At 35.3% G+C, this 16,668-nt stretch overlaps 2 protein-coding genes and 1 long non-coding RNA gene across 8 annotated transcripts; 1 reads left to right on the top strand and 2 right to left on the bottom strand.

Moving 5' to 3' along the window:
* Positions 1-640: 640 nt before the first annotated feature.
* LOC127813654 (uncharacterized) lies at positions 641-7,237 on the bottom strand. 5 transcript variants are annotated; one of them, XM_052354741.1, is made up of 16 exons: positions 6,833-6,980; positions 5,843-5,923; positions 5,669-5,724; positions 4,328-4,955; positions 4,139-4,243; positions 3,061-3,640; positions 2,784-2,824; positions 2,610-2,678; positions 2,420-2,526; positions 2,102-2,180; positions 1,909-2,007; positions 1,716-1,784; positions 1,497-1,546; positions 1,218-1,299; positions 1,049-1,143; positions 641-970 (listed from the first exon to the last, which is right to left on the bottom strand). In XM_052354741.1, coding segments are annotated over exons 3-16 (2,097 nt in total). In that variant the 5' UTR covers positions 5,671-5,724; positions 5,843-5,923; positions 6,833-6,980; the 3' UTR covers positions 641-879. The 5 variants fall into 5 exon arrangements, with proteins under 5 accessions (XP_052210701.1, XP_052210698.1, XP_052210702.1 ...); XM_052354738.1 differs by lacking the exons at positions 5,669-5,724; positions 5,843-5,923 and having other exon boundaries at positions 4,328-4,453; positions 4,559-4,955; positions 6,833-7,231; XM_052354742.1 differs by lacking the exon at positions 5,669-5,724.
* A 1,727-nt stretch (positions 7,238-8,964) lies between these two features.
* Positions 8,965-11,083, top strand: LOC127812647 (uncharacterized). 2 transcript variants are annotated; one of them, XR_008025971.1, is made up of 5 exons: positions 8,965-9,467; positions 9,582-10,005; positions 10,094-10,162; positions 10,249-10,409; positions 10,517-11,083. It is a non-coding gene; the product is annotated as an uncharacterized LOC127812647 (long non-coding RNA). The 2 variants fall into 2 exon arrangements; XR_008025972.1 differs by having other exon boundaries at positions 8,965-9,644; positions 9,912-10,005.
* Positions 9,987-12,311, bottom strand: LOC127812646 (cytochrome P450 87A3). Its single transcript, XM_052353134.1, has 9 exons — positions 12,109-12,311; positions 11,683-12,004; positions 11,438-11,587; positions 11,055-11,306; positions 10,876-10,965; positions 10,693-10,771; positions 10,470-10,576; positions 10,232-10,359; positions 9,987-10,136 (listed from the first exon to the last, which is right to left on the bottom strand). The coding sequence occupies exons 1-9, from the start codon at positions 12,309-12,311 to the stop codon at positions 9,989-9,991; spliced, it is 1,479 nt and encodes a 492-aa protein (XP_052209094.1). The 3' UTR covers positions 9,987-9,988.
* Between the last annotated feature and the right edge of the window lie 4,357 nt (positions 12,312-16,668).

The following is a 16,668-nucleotide window of genomic DNA, read 5'->3' as shown; positions in this document are numbered from 1 at the left end:
CTGGCTGGCTGGCTTCCTTCCTTCATACGGCAGGCAATGCATTACCATTTTCATTGATAAGACCATACGCTTCAGACTATATTACAGAGTCTACAGTCTGCTATAAGAATAACTTAAACAGCCCTCAAATCACTGTCACTCGCACTCTCACTGCCTCAGTGCATTGGAACCCACCAGACCAGACATCATTACATAATTCACATTACAAGCTGCTATGGATTTCCCATATATTCCTCGGGAAGTTCCACTTCTACCACATCCCACAATGCAGATGTTCCCTCTGAGCTCAGACATGGGCCAAATGCATAATTACACACTTAAATTTTTATGTTTTTTTAATATTATGGCACCCTTAACTTATTTACATCTTGGTTTGAAATCTCTACAAATTCCAATTCTCTTTCGGTTCAATTTGAGACCGAATGAACACCCTTACGCCGAAAATCACCTTAAAACTTCACCCAGATAACCAAAATCACAAAAACTGTTATTGGTAATACTGAATTGTTTTTCTGTAAAACAACTTGGTACAAAAGAACTGAAAAAAAAAAAATTATTAACATCTCATGATACAGACTTTCCACTTCCACCTATCTTTATAACTGATGAAAGATAGTAACTTGAAGAAGAAAAGCAAAGCTGATGGATGAACAGAGAACAACATTAAGATTATAAGATGGTGGAGAGAAGATGGGGCCAAAAAAACCAACCAAAGCATGCATGCAAATGCAAGTTCTATGAATCAATGCAAGTAAAAGAGAGAAAACAAGTGAATGAATTCTAATGCCTAGAGCTCTGCCAATTATGGCTTCTTCAAGTTACCCACCATAAACCAGAATGAGATCGACGAGGCAACGAGTCTATTGAAGGCTCTCAGTCTCAGATCCTCCTAATGGCAGCTCCAACTGTCTGGATTAAGTCTGTCATTCTCGGGATTAAGTCCTCAAAGGACGGACGATTTCCAGGGTTGCTGGAGAAACAAGACAGTTTAGTTTCAGTATAGCAAGATGGCGAGCGAACTGAAACAATCTGTAGCAGATAACACCACCTTTGCCAACAGTCTCGGATGATGGCTGAAACTCCGGGATCCAGGCTGTCCGGCAGGTCTAACCTCCGGTCCATGAAGCCGACAACTCCAACAACCTTTCAGATGAAGGTTGTCAGTGGTTCTTCCAGTTGGGATTATACTTTCGCATGTCAAGGGGAGAGAGGGTTACCTGTATGGGATTCAGGTGGTTCCATGGAATAGATTCGGTCATTAGTTCCCACAGGATGACGCCGAAACTGAAGACATCAGATCTGTTTTCAGGCACAGAAGAAGGAAGTCCTAGGCAATCAGCATGCGAGTTATCAAAATTTGGCACCATTTTCTTGGGCCGATTGGAGCGAATGGAACAATGTTACTAGAAGAAAATGGTGCTTTCGAACAAATATAGTTCCAAAATACTTGGAATTGACAAAAAAATATTGGATTCGTATGCAGAGAGGGAGATTACTTCTCGTTTGAAGGGTCATTTCTCAACACTTCAGGTGCCATCCACTGAGGCTGCATTTGACATAACAAGTCAAGTCTATATATATATATATATATACATACGCATCACACCACATGATAACAAATTAGAGCATAATAAGCATAAATGTTATTGAATTTGAAGGGTGTTTCTTTTGTCCCGGACAAGAAAAACCAGAAGGATAAAAGAAAAGATCTTTACGGTTCCTCTTCCAGATTTTGTTGTTAAGAAAGTGGCATTCTTCAACCTCGACAAGCCAAAGTCTCCAACCTGGCAAATCATCATCATCATCACAAGCGTCAATCCACTAGGGGGAAAAGCTGCGATCTGAAATTTGTTGACTTGGGCAGTAGTAGTTTACAATCATTGAAAGACATTTCCCAACACACATTACCTTAACGGTCCAGTTTTTGTCGACAAGAAGGTTTGAAGACTTCAAGTCTCTATGTACTATTGGTGGGTTCCTGTGATGCAAATAATTCATGCCCCTCGCCTGCAGGCAAAGAGAAATGTGAAACGAGATTGTCCTACCCACATACCAATTACATTCACACATTCAAAGACAAAGAGAGAGAGAAGAGGCATACAACATCGAGAGCCATCCTCAGACGCCGTCTGATGTCCAATGATTGATTGTTCTTGTGAAGTGTTTTGAAAAGGCTTCCCCTGAAAATAGAAACAAATATTGTGTGTGAAGCAACCAGCTTATTGTCTCCCTACAAAAAGGAAGCATATCTGTTCTAGCATCAACCTGAAGAGATGCTGGAATGAGGATAAAGAAACCAATTATCAAGGATTGAGACTCTGTTGGAAGCAGTTTCATTTGTGGTAAACCCTTTAATGCAAGCAAAAGTCATATATAACATGCATCATTTTGCATTCTTTGGCCAACAAAAATATATCACCTGGGTAAGAACTCTGTAACAATGGCAAGCTTTCCCTTTTCCTGTGAATAAACGGCTCCCATGAACAATAAAACATTCGGATGCCTCAGTCTTCTCATTATGTCAATCTGAAAGGACGAAATTTTGGGATCAGGCACTTCCTGGCAGTAGCAACCATAAAACAATAGCTGTTTGTTCTGAGCACAATTACCTCTTTTCTGTATTCAAGTAAAGTTCCCTCGCTGTAATCATTCCCAAAATAAACCTTTATGGCAACATCCTGATGAATATGAACAAAAATTACTACAATTCCAAATTTAGATTCTTGTTTTTGTTCAAAATCAAATAAGAATATAAATAAACACGTGACACTTCACAAATGTACCGATCCATTCCAAATTCCATGGTATACAACAGCATATGAACCTGAAAGGAAAGATAAATAAACTTTTAGTGTGAGTTCAAAGACATCATAGCTCTATTAACTATATACTACAACTAGGAAAAAAAAAAATATAATACCTAAGAAACAAAGTGAATTGAAATTTCACAGGAACAACTTACAGCAGAGACAGATCATTTGCACTTACTAATGCATATAAAAGGATGCTTAAAATCATACAGAAATAGATGTTATAGAACATGAATTTCCTACAGTTTACCTTGCCCAATCTCCTTCCGCACATGCAAGTCTTCCCAGCGAATTTCACAATCTACCAGCAGAATTGACTCATTATCACTTCTGCTTGATGAACTTCCATGGCTGCTACATATGCTTCCTCCTAAGCTTGGAAACTGATGAGGATCTTGCTGTTGCTGTACCACATTTTCAAGCTCCACAGCTTTTAGATTCTGTAAATCCAGCTCCAAGTCTTTTGCACCGTGACAATACCCTAATCTATTTAAGTGATCCGCTGCTTTGAGAGCCTCAGAACCATCACTGCACTTTCTTGAAAAGGCTTCAATAGAAGAAACTTCTTCAAAACCTAAGGGCACTTGGCAGCCATTTACAATTGGAATTTTCCTTCGAGCAGCACATGGCGCCTTCCCTGTCTCAGATTTTGCGTTGGTGGAGTAATGGTATGAAGTTGTTGCCTTTACATCTCTAGAAGAACTTGGCTGGACTGTTACTTTATTGCTTATTGGAGTATCAGTCAAACCATATTGTCCCAGGCTCTCATCTTTCTCTTTGCCATGGTTACCAGCCCCCCCAAGGTTCAATTTTGATAATAGCCTTGCCGCCTAGAGTGACCAAAATAAGTACCTTAGCAGGACCGTTAACCAAGGCAAGAATCAAACAAGCAGTAAATACAGAACTCACTCTACTTTCACTTTGATAACATAATCTAATTAACTATGCCTTAATTGATATCAAATTAGCACATTTCTCAGGTAATTAGCATCCTAACAAGTTTTTTCGTACAAATTAAGTTAATCAACTATAGTTTTAGTAATGACTTCACCAACACAAACCCACCATGCTCGTATAATTTTCCACCTTTCTAACTTCAAAATCTCTCCTCAGAATCAGTCTTAAATTTTTTTCCGATGTACATTCCAATTTTTTACAAAGTTGCTTCCCTTAGTTTATTTCTAACTCTTAAAGCAGAAGTTTGACAACTAGAATTATATCCCAATGAGTTCACACCACAAATAATTCTTAAAACTTATATCTGCCAATTAGAATCACGGAAGGCAGCAAAGGAATTTTAAGAAATAAGGGAGATAAGCGATAAGCACATGTTTAGAGGGCTGAGCAAATTCAAATCCAGATTCATCCTTCTGAGAGCTCCCTCCATCACTTGCGCCCTTCCCCATGTGCAGATTGAAACCAAGCTTCCCTGTCTATAACATAAAGATTCTCCTTAAAAATTTATTTTCATTAGACCAGAAATTAGAAGTAAAATTACTGGTGGAAGAAAGACTTACTGTCATTTTGGGTGGCTTCTCTAGTTTTGTGTTTTTGTCATCCACTATTGTCACCTCTTGGTCCTTAGAAAATGTGGATGCATCAGATGTATTGTCTGCACGTCCCCGTGACAAAACTTTGGAGGCCTGAAGTGTACCACACTCATTCACAAACCACAACAAAGAGGAAATTGAAGAAGAAGAAGAAGAAGAAAAATGAGACCCAAATATAAATGGGTAACACATAAGCACCAGATTGGAAACAGACGAGGGAATTGGTGGCTGTGGGTGCCACTGAATTCTTTTCAAGTCTAATCCACGTACTCTAGGTCGGCCATTAACATGATCTTGAAATGTTCTTCGTTTTCCTGAGTTTATCTTATTAAAAACAGCTGCATCACTTGAAACAGTGATAACACCAACAAGCTCACCTTCCTCATACAGAGGGTTCTTTGTCACCATCGCCATAAATATCTCACCGGACCTCTTCTTGAAAGGGAACTGACCTGACCATGATTGACCATGTCTCAACCTTTCAGTGACTTTCTTTGCAGAGGCATAATGCTCTTCATGGACAAGCAGGTCTGTAACCCTTCGTCCAAGTACTTCATAATCCTTATATCCATAGAGTTTTTCAGCTGATCGATTCCTGAAAAGGGAAATTTTCTTCTGCTAATTGTGATCTGTGATCAAATTAAAATTACAAGCACTTTTTAAGAATTATTAGTTCATTTGGAGGCTAATGGTCTTAGGCATTTATTTGTTTTCCTTCAAACGTGCACTCTACCAAGAAAGCTAAACAATGATGGGGATGCAGTGATGCACTTTGTTGAACCATGTATTGGATCTTTGGCAGGTCAAAGAACTTGAAGCTAGTACTGAACTATGACATTTATGCTGAGATCGATGGTATTGAAATTAGACAAATCAAATTTGCAATCTATTTCCTAAATTATGCATGAAAACATTACCTTATATCCAAAATACAACGCCTGTTCTGGTAAAAGGCAATGGCGTAGCCTTTAATTCATTTATCAGTCTTTCACATCTTCAATGTCATAGTTCAATGTGCAACAAATCCAAACAACCATGCAAGAGCCTATCTCATTTCTAGACAATTCACCAACGAATGATTCATTTTCAAAGAAAATAATATATACTTTTTGCATCTCAAGGTTGATCCACATGTCCTGCAGAAATGCAATTTTTTATCTTTCTCCAGATCCATTTTAAGGTACAAGTATCTCTATCTCATCCTCATTTAGGAATTACAAATGAAAGTGATCAATACAGATACAAATAAACTCAAGGATGGTGTTAATTCACAAAAACCCATGACACAACTGAACAAGGGTGACTCACATGTTAGGCTTCAAGTGCCTCTTGAACTCATTCCCACTGGTTTTACTTCTTCATATCTAACAGTCAAATGCACTCTAAAATTATTTAAACACATATAATTGACGAGGAACTGGTGGAGACAAAAAAAAAAAAAAAAAGCTACAAGGAACAAAAGAAGAATTCATATGAACTCACAACGGATCTCAACGCATCGGAATTGGACCTGCGAGGATCTTCAGGGGATAGCAAATGTTAATGCTCCTCAATCCACTCCTACTGTTAGATGGGGCAACATGTTGGTAACAGTATTGATAATATTAATATGTTTGATTAATAAAACAATTTCACATGAGAACCAGAGCTGTCAAATTTTCTTCCTACAATTCCACCTACTGAATGTGAGACACAGACAGAATAACCAAGACAAATGACAGGTCAATGCTAATCAACCATACAACAGGTTTACTGAGCTGTTTAAGACTAACAACTAAACTGGAAAGCCTAGGATGATAAAGAGATCACAGAACCAAAAATGACATTTTAATCTGCCTTCAAGGTCGAAACTTCCATTTTTTACACCAATGAAGATACAAATAGATCTTGGATATGATCATTGAACCTCCAAATTTTTAGATGCCTTCATGGTGCAATTGGATCACTCAATCTAATGATACATCAAGAAAACAGCCCAAGAACTGAAGCTGTTTCTATCAAAAATCTTATCGAATACGAAATTACATAAAAGAGATTGAATGAACTCGTCGTTTTTGCAGCAACTAACTTCTGATGTGAACTATTCTCGAACATGTTCTAAAGATTGATTATTTACTTGAAATTACCCAGTGTACAGAGTTGCATAGCAAAAGTTACTAATCTGTTGACAAATTCCAGTTTTGCCAAACATAAATACAATATTCCCAGACCAAACACCTTAAATTTCAGCATTGAAATTCTTTATGATTTACGCGCTTTAAAGGTACTGAAAAACATTTTGATTGAAGAAAATAAATGCCCCCAAAGTGTTTGACTTTTGTTGAATGCAAAACTTTCATCAAACGAAATTCAAGCACTGACAACAATCAGAAACTGGTAAATCCAATAACAAACCAACAAGTCAATGATGACAAAAACCAACAGAAAGCTGAATTAAGCCAAGTAAAAAATGGGCGGAATCAAATCAATTACCAGTAAATGATCTCTTCAGACGCAACTCTGCAGACATGAACGGCGTGACCCATGCACTCCAACACGTTCCGGTGGAGACTCCCCGGCGAGAACACTCCCGGGACGTAACTCCAGCTGGAAAACGGCGCCACCTCGCCGGAGTTTGACGACCCATCTTCGGTCAGCCCCCTCTCGCCCTGTTCCTTGAGCAGCGTATTAAACTGCTCTCTCAGACTCGCGTGACTCGCCTCCAAACTCTGAAACCGATCCGCCAAAACACGATACACGCCGCCCTGCGTCTCCTCGGCCTCCATGGCGGCAGCGATGTTGGCCGGATTTGCACAAAATGTCATGGGGGGTTTAATTAATGTTCATCAAAGGTGGTGGCCAAAGACTTCTGGAACATGCATCCCCCCTTGTATGCCGCTAGGATAGGATGTCCCAAGGGGTGAGCAAACGATCCAAATCGGATTATCCAAATCTGTATTTTTCTAATGGATTTTGATTTTTTCTCTTATGTTAACTTAATTTTTTTATTATTTTAATTACACAATTAAATTTATATTTTTAAATTAATTTAATCTTTATACTCTTACATATAAAAAAAATAAAATGATCATAAAAAATATAAATTTTATCTTAAAATTATAAAATATATTTATTTATAAAATAATTATTTATTTATTAAAATATTATATTTAAATAGCGTTAACAATTCATATGAAGTGTGATTTGCTAAGAACTTGGAAATTGAGTGATGATATGACTTGTTGATGTAATATATGTGGGTACTTTTTGTCTCATTTTATTGCTGATTTGCCATAGGCTTTATTTTTATGAGTTACCTCCGTTTATTGTATTTTATTTTTAATTAAAATATATTTATTAAGTATTATTCCCAATCTTAGGTATCTAATAAATATATCGTAACTTAAAATATTTTACTGGCCAAAAGAATTGCTTGAGCACCTAAAGTAATATATAATTATTGTATTTTATTTGAAAATAACGTGTATTTAACATGTCTTAATAAGAGTTCTTAAATCAATCATATTTTTATATAAAACTATTCACCTCTAAATTTAGATAAACTTATGACAAAAATATTGTTTAAAGACTTAAATTTGACACTTTTATTAACATTTTGTATTAATATAATACATAATATAAGACAATGATATAGTCTCTAAATTTCATTAATTTTCTATTTACCAATCTACACTCTTAAATTGTTAAATTAGAGATTGAAACAACATAAATTGATCATATAACTAAAATAAATTCAAATCGCTATTACAATTTTTTTAAATTTTTTAATAGATGATAGAAGAGATTTGATTTGAAATAGAAAATATTTGTTTATATATCGCTACGATTATACAAGTAAACATTATGTTTTGATTAGGAACCCTATTGGTGAAGAGTTTTCTTAAAATATCTCATATAACTAAGTTTTAAAATAATTTTATTATTACATTAAGAATCATTTTATTTATAATTTTATCTGAAAAATTAAATTTAAAATAATTATAAGTTAATTATCACCTAACAATTTTTCACTTAAAATTTTTAATATTCTTTGGTAAGATCACCTTTCTGTAATATATATATATATATATATAATATAATGAAGATGATAGATATTGTAATTGATATTAACATAGAAAATAAGGTGGTGAGTGGGATGGGTTAGGTAGTTTGCACTCAACTACAAATTCAAACTCAACTGTGGCACACTCCAGCTAGGCATAGGTCATTGTCAATCAAATGACATCAACCCATACATTATCCACCCCATGTTTCAACCCTTCTCTCAACATAAGTTTTAACACTTTACTTGAAATGAGTTGTAATAACGATAGAAAATGATATTTTAAATGATTGAATTGTTGAGTTAAAAGTTTTATGTTCGAGTTTCTTAAGTTTTAATTTTTTTTATTCGAGTTTCAAATAAATGAATATTAAAAATTCATATCTTTTAAGAGTGAACTTTTTTTTTTATTAATTTTATGAATTTATTAACTTGTATGATAATTTTTCTTTTCTTGCAGTTACAATATGATCAAAATTAAATTGGTAGTCTTATATCATTAATGGAGAATGAGAAAATTGTGAATAAATAAGCTTAGTTTGTGGGTTGGCCCATAGGAGAAGTCAAACTTCAATTTTCAATTTAAAAGCCTTTTAAGCCTACTGTACTTCTATTTGAGTTTGTACCTCTCTAAGCTGAGGATGGAAAATAACGAAATTGGTTGCTTTATCTATGATTATGAGACTGACTTCTCGACTTGCTCCACATGCAACTAATTTGGTCATAGTAAGTAGTAAAAAAAAATAATCAATATAATTGTGATTCTATGTCACCATACTGAAATAGTATTATCATAAACTTTTATTATATATCGATACAAATCTCCCTTCAGTGATCAAAATTGATTTATTTGGGTAGCTTAAGAAATTCCAGTAGTCGTTATCTGTCTCATTTGAATGTAAGCTGTCATGCGCCGAAGTTGTTTGTAAAAATGCCTGCCAGAGACATCACTTCATGTATTTTTTTTTGAATCTTTTGATCTGAGATTTTTCCTCTCTTTGCAGTGCAAGCAATACAGAGAGTACTCAGCAGTGCCTTTGCTTGAATGGCACAGCTCTCAGCCCTGTAAATAACTACTTAACCACAATAGAAGAATATTTTGGTTTTAGGGTTGCTTTTCAGAGAGAGAAATCTCAATAATTCAAAGCAAAAATGTCTTCTTTTTGTGATTTTATTTAGTTTGGGAGGAGGGAAATGGCAGAACTGAAGCCTGTTTGAAGTAATGCAGAGCTATCCACAGAGGTAATAGACGAATAGTCTAATATAACAAGGAGAGTATTATCTACAAACAAGTGAAGTGATCAATGCATAAACATTTACATCTATTGTTACAATTGATTCCTATATTGGCTTTTATTTGTAAACCTTTTACATGATCTTTATTTTCCTTTCTTCCCCCTTTCTTTTTTCATGAACTTGTGTTGAGGTTCGCAGCGAAAATGCTTTTGAGTTACTTCTCACAGTTTAAGGAGAAACAAATCACTGTGACTGCTTCTCCCATTTATCCAGGTTTGAGTGTACTCTGGTTCTGGATGATCATCTCTTTTAGTGCTTCAGGGTACCTGCATTTAGCCATAAAAATGGCTTCACCATGCACCAGCCGGTTTGTCTAAATATAGTTGTTTCTGGACTCTATGCTTTGGTACATTCTTCTCATAGATCTGAATGTGAAAACCATTTGGAAATTGCAGACCAGGAGTGCGGACAATGTCTCCTCCTTTGATTGCTCGCCACCTAACAATCAGATGTAAAGTTGGTTGGTTAGTCTCTTCCTCTCATTCCCTAATGCATTGCTCCTTGGACACTTTGAAATATGGATCTCATTTTACCTGTACTTTGTAACTAGACAGTGGAGAAAAACAACCATTTGGAGTTTGGCAAAATCTGTTCCCACACAAAATCTCATCCCACCACCAAAGGCCATGAAATGTTTGGAGGCGCCATTCAGTTCCATTCCCTGTACGTGACAAAAGTAGAGTTTTCAAGAGTATAAGCAATACGTGACAGGTACTTCCTCAACTGATCAAAGTCGAAAATCCAGTAGCAAATCTGGAGCAATAAACTTACATCCCATCTCCATGGATTGAAGTCGAGAGGATTTTCATATATGGCAGGATTCAAGTGTACAGATGGAGGAGAGATCATAACAGCCCAACCAGCTGGAATGGTGTAGCCTGCATTTATCCCTGAGTTTATATGAAGGTACACGATGGATCGATGTATCTTATTCCTATGAACAAACTCGAACACCATTGCTAGATACTAACCGATTCTTCATATAGATACGAACCTTTGAAGTTGATTTCTTTTAGTGCTTTTCTGAAAATTGCTGGAACTATATTTGTCAGCCTGACTGTTTCATTGATAAACTACAATTTTGCTTTGAAGTTAGCATTGCAGAACCACAGGTGGGAAATTTATCAAAATCACTTATATGGCCTTTGAAAGGAGTAAGTGAAATCTGTTGACCTACCCAGGATGTAAATATCATTGATTTATATTCTTTCCATGTAAGTCCAGAATTTGGATCTTCCCTTCTTCTTAGAATTGCCTCATGCTCCTCCTGGGGGGTATAGAACATGGCAGTTAGGAGGACAATGTAAGACATGATCGAAACAACATATTCTGTTGAAATGTATTGTTTTCACCGACCGTTAGTTCCTTCAGCACCAAAGGATGGTCCAAAAGAAATTTAGCAGCCATAGTTAGAGCTAGGGAAGTTGTCTCAAAGGTGGCAAACAATAGCACAAACATTAAATCCAGAGCAATTGCTTCTGTGAGGATTGTATCTTCCTTGGTAAGCTCTTCAAGGACGTAATCGAAGAAATCACCTTGCTGCTTCCTGGGCTTTGCCCTTCTCTCCTGTAGCATGCTTTTCAGCATCCTCATTGCCTTTTTCCTTCCCTGACCAAAATTAGAAGGTTCAAATTCAACTGTATATCCAGTTCTCCATAAGAGCAACGACAAATTGAAGAGTGAAGATAAAATCTGGGCATTCCCGCAAAGTTTGGAAGATGATTTGTGTGGTCATATACCTGCAAACATTTGTGGTATGATGTCCCAGGGATATCCAGTGGGAAGGAAATTAGTCCTTGAACGAAAGCAACAAAATTCTGCCTCAGATTCTCGGATGACTTCTGTGAATCATAGCTGATGAGTTTCTTTGCAGTCAGGTTGAATATCAACTGCAAACACCAAATTATCGTACGAATTCAATCAAAAAAGGGAGAGTGAATTGCATTTTAATCAGAAGAAAAGGCAGTTGTTAGCCTGAACTTACAATTGCAGTGGCCTCCTTAAGTTCAACATACTCCTGGCTTGACCATCTTCTCAAGTTTCTGCTGGCCGCCTGTTCGACTTCAGGGAGCATCTTTTTCAGGTGCTCCGGACCAAACAAGTTGAGCACCATGTTCTTGAGGTACTTATACATTAACCCATGCAATGAACCCACATTCTGTCTTCCAAAGATCTCTGTGAAGCTCTCTGGATACCAGCTTTGGAACAATCTCCCCTCTTGCTGGAAAACAAAATAACTAAAATCCGGGTCTGTTGATACAATCACTGGCCTTCCTACCAAACTAGTTCGAAATATTGGGCCGTACCTGAAAGTATTCGAACCCAATTGAAAAGGTGAGCAATACAGGTAAAATAACCTTGGAGATGTTGATTTTTGCACTCATTGGACATGTAAATGCTATAGCAATACCTTTTCATCCGTGTCTTAATGAAGGGAGGAATGTCATTTGAGGTGTTGGGTGCAAAAAACTGAAGAGTCTCTCCTACAAGTGGCAAGCCCATTGAACCTGGGGGGAGTTCTCCATTGCATCTGGGATTCCTCCATCTGTATACCCAATGAACTATGCATATAACTGCGAAAGCTACAACGCAAACAGCAACCGACCACCCCATTTCTACTCTTGACGAAAAGATCTTGGGTTGAGGAGAGTTGTAATGCTTGATGGGGTTGCTAGAAATTGAAGCATATGACAGTGGAGGAGAAAAATTGAGGTGGGAAATGGGGATGATGGAAGACTATGAAGAGGAAGTGTTTGCATGTAGCTTGAGTATTTATGAGGAAGGGTCAACAGTTACAATAATAGTGTATTTGAGTCAAAAAGCTGTTCCAAGTAGTTGGAGGTAGAACAGAATAGCCAGGATAATCCATTATATATATTTTGTCAATAGCATCTCTAGATATATATATATATATATATATTAAAAGCCTGGCTAGCATGGTGAGAAAGCCAAAAGGATGATTTGTTTAGTGTACCGATGCAACACCAAATTGGAGGGCCAGAGAACGGCAAGCTGACATTTTCTATGGAGATTTTGCAGAATCATAGTAAAATAAAGCATCTACCAGTGTTGATGCCAAGTAGTTTCTTTCTTTCTTTCTTTCTTTCTTTTATAGACTTAGATATCTTCCTTGATCTTATTAGCTCTTCTCTATCTGTTCAAATTCTTTAATTCTATAAGCCATCTCTGCTATCTTGTCTGCTCTTCTTTCTGTAACTCACCAATGTAGGTAGAACAATTATATGTGCTTTGTTTATTACTGTTCAGTTCTACTCTAGCATGTAGGGTGATTTATGAGCAGATAGGAATTTTGGGATCAACAGTGAGCTCAGAGGTGAGGTGGTCACCAACATTTTGTGGGCGATCTTCTATGAGTTGATTGAGACATGATTAAGATATTTTAGCTATATATAAAAAAGATCGATCGAGATTCTCAACGAGAAGAGTAAATGAAATAGAATAAATATTTAGTAAAAGTAGAGCAAGATTAAGAAAAATTTAGTAGGAAATTTTTAGATATTAATTATGCGAGTTAACAGACTTTATAGAAAATAAAGCCAGACGTAGAAATAATTAGCAAGTAAAAATTTATATAGTCGAATTTATATAATGAGATTAAGATTTGATATTTTGTTTATGCGATCACTTTTTTTTGTTTTCAATACAAAAATAAAAATTTAGCATGGTATTGACTACTTGGATTTTTTTTTTAGTTTTAATTTTATATTTATTCTTTCTCTCACCATCTCTCTACTAGTGGCTCTCCATGACTAGTCTGCAACTCCTTAATGGGTTATAAGCAACTTCTTTATCACAATGGTGTGGGGAGGAGAAAAGTAAATGAAGTGACACTATATTATTTATAAATTCATCCCCATACTTAAAAGATGAGCAGTACTTGATACTATATTTATTTATAAATTTATCTTTATACTTTTTTCAAGAACAATATTTATTTATAAATTTATTCTTATATTTTTTTCAAGAAATAACAAATCACTACATATCATGTATCTTGTTAGTCATAACATGTCACGTGCCCTTCCTGTCAACATGTAACATGTGGCTTGCTTGGCCCTTTGCTACCAGAAGAAACTGTCTATTCTTTCAAAGTCTAAAAATCTAGAAGAATGATATTGCTAAGAATCTTGCTCAACCTTTAGGAGTTCAACCTATATAAAGTATTGTATTTAAGTGAAGCTTCAAAGGGCAGCATTTTGTGAAAGGGTAGGAGGGTCTTTTGACAACCTTTATGATTGCCTAAAACGGCAGCGTTTTGGGTCTTGAGTGGAGGGCCAAAACGGCAACCGCCTTTACTGTTTCATTTGGCATGCTTTTCTTTGTCTTTTAGCCTGCCTCTTCCCCGATCGTCGATGCTCTGTTGTGCCTATATACGATGCAATCTACATCGCTTGTGTCTTCTTTATATCACCTACCGTCGTCTCGAGATGGTAAGCAAGACAACCTTCGATTATCTGCTTCATTTAGGGTTTGTTCAATCATTCTCTGGTTTATTCTTTTTGTATAGATGATTCATTCATTTTCTCTCTAAGGTGTAAACCTCTAATCTGTAGCCTGTGGTTGTGTGGCTAATTTAATTTGAGAGTCAGTTTTGTACAGTGAGATCAGAGAGTGTTTTGTATGTAATCCAAGGCTGTAAAACAGATTTTCTCCCAATAGTGCAGTGAACTTCCTTTGCCGGAGCTCAACGTGGACGTAGCTCTCTTTAACGGGTGAACCACAGTAAAGTTGCTTGTGTTCTTTGTTTTAATTTGTTTTAAGTTTATGTATATGATTCTATCCATTCATTCGTATATGAAATCGGTCTGTTTATTTACTTTATAAATGGTTGATTTAGGGTTGAGCTTCGTCTCATCCCAACATAAAGAGTAAGATTTCTATAGATAACATATTTAACATCTATTTCTAAAGACTTATTAGTAGTATTCACTTTAACTACTTCTTGAAAACTAATTAACTTAATCATCTAAGGCTAGAGCGAGGGATAAAAGAAAAAAAAATTGATATCTCATTTGATGTAAGGGTTTATGATTCTTTTAACACCTTGTGTGCAAGTCATTAATGTAGTCAAAATAACATTTTGTTTAATTCCTCCAAATATTGCTTATCTTTAAAGGGTGTTGAGATTCTCTCTCTCTCTCTCTCAAATGCATGTTTAATACTGCAGATTTGATGGATTTTCTAATCTTGTGACACACTCAATATTGTTTTCTGCATTTAATGTGTGAAATCCACTCAAATAACACATACAAGCACTAGAGAAGAGATAAAGTTACCCCCTCTTCCCATGATTTGCTTCTTCTCATAGTTTTGAATCTTTAATGTTCCAAAAATATTGTTTAGACATTTAAATTTGATATTTTTATTAATATTTTATATTAATTTTTGTATAAACTATTAATAAAAATATCAAATTTAAGTATTTGAATAATATTTAAAGAATTAAAATTACTAAAATAAATTTTATACACATTTTGCTTAATTGCTAGGCATATAAGGCTCCCTTAAGGGTTGCAAACGGAGAATCATAATCCTTCGCTCTAACTATTAAGTTTCGCTTGATGAAACTAGTTATTGAACGATTTTTTGATACACTCAAATATTATTTATGCAATTAACAATATATACTTGTTAAATCTTAAAAACTAAATAATGAAAGATCATTGACTTTTATTTTATGTTTTAAAACAAAGCCATGTATATGAGAGTGTTCACAAAATTAGTTGTCATGGAGTCTAATTTTCCTTTCCTTTCATGTCACATAAAGGGTGAGGACTCTTGATTTGTATAAAATAAGGATTTTGTTTGGATAATTTATTGGGTTCAATTCCAAGAATTCCTTAGTACTTTATAGGTAGAACAAAATTGGCTCCACCTGTATGGATAAAAATTGAGGAAGTCCATGAATTCTCAAACTTAATACTTTATAGGTAACATTTAACATATAATATTTATTAAATTAATTAAAATTTAACACATCATTTGAATTTAAAAATCCGTTAAATTCTCCCATCATTACCAATTAATAATTTCTTCTAACATGTCAAGCTATGAAACTCATTATACAGACTCCTCAAGATAGTGTAGACGATCCACTGCACATATTTAAAAGTTTAAAATACCGCAAAATTATAACTTCAATTTTATCTCCATATGAAATTATGTAATTGTCCATATCTATATGAAGGGTCAGGGCCCAAACTTCAATTCATGATGAATTTATCTATATATTTAAGTCAAAAAAAAACTAACTAGCTTTAAGTGCTTGAAGATTTGCCCATTCTACGATCAAACAAATCACCAAGTCTCATGTCTTTAGCTTTTCAAAGTAGTGAGATCTTTCATTTTCTACTACTTGGAATTGATTTTAAAGCTTCCCACCATGCATAGTCAAACTTAAATTTCCCATGCCCTCAATTGAGGATATACCTTTGAAGTTTAATTATTTAATTCAACCATTCTTAAATTTTAAAATTAGTTTAATTAATTTTTATTTTTTTTAAAACACAAGGCTAATGGTAATTTAACTTCCGAGCAAGGGCTGAAAGTAATGATAAGGTCATTCCTTTGTAAAGCGAAGGTCGTGGATTCAAGTTGTAAAGATGACCTCTTTATTAAACAAAATAAATATTCCATATAAAACAACTCTCCTTCGATCATTTACACGGGGATACCTTATGAATAATTTAGTTTTTGCATGCATATTGTAGCTTAGTTGGCTTAAACATAAATTCTCGCATTTAATTTTGTGTGACAAGTAAACAAGTAGGGGATTAATGTAAAGCAATTAGCTTGATATGGTCAGGTCAACCATGATCTAGGGATGTTGCAAATATGGCCTAGGAACCATGAACCTAGTAGCTTAGGTTGTAAAATGCCAATAAACAAAACACTGATTGAGCCTTGTTGAAACAAGCCATCTCCTAACTTAATGCACACTACATAGAAT

This window comes from Diospyros lotus, chromosome 11, assembly GCF_014633365.1.
Source record: "Diospyros lotus cultivar Yz01 chromosome 11, ASM1463336v1, whole genome shotgun sequence".
NCBI classification, from domain to species: Eukaryota; Viridiplantae; Streptophyta; class Magnoliopsida; order Ericales; family Ebenaceae; genus Diospyros; species Diospyros lotus.
This window is presented reverse-complemented; position numbering and strand designations above follow the sequence as displayed.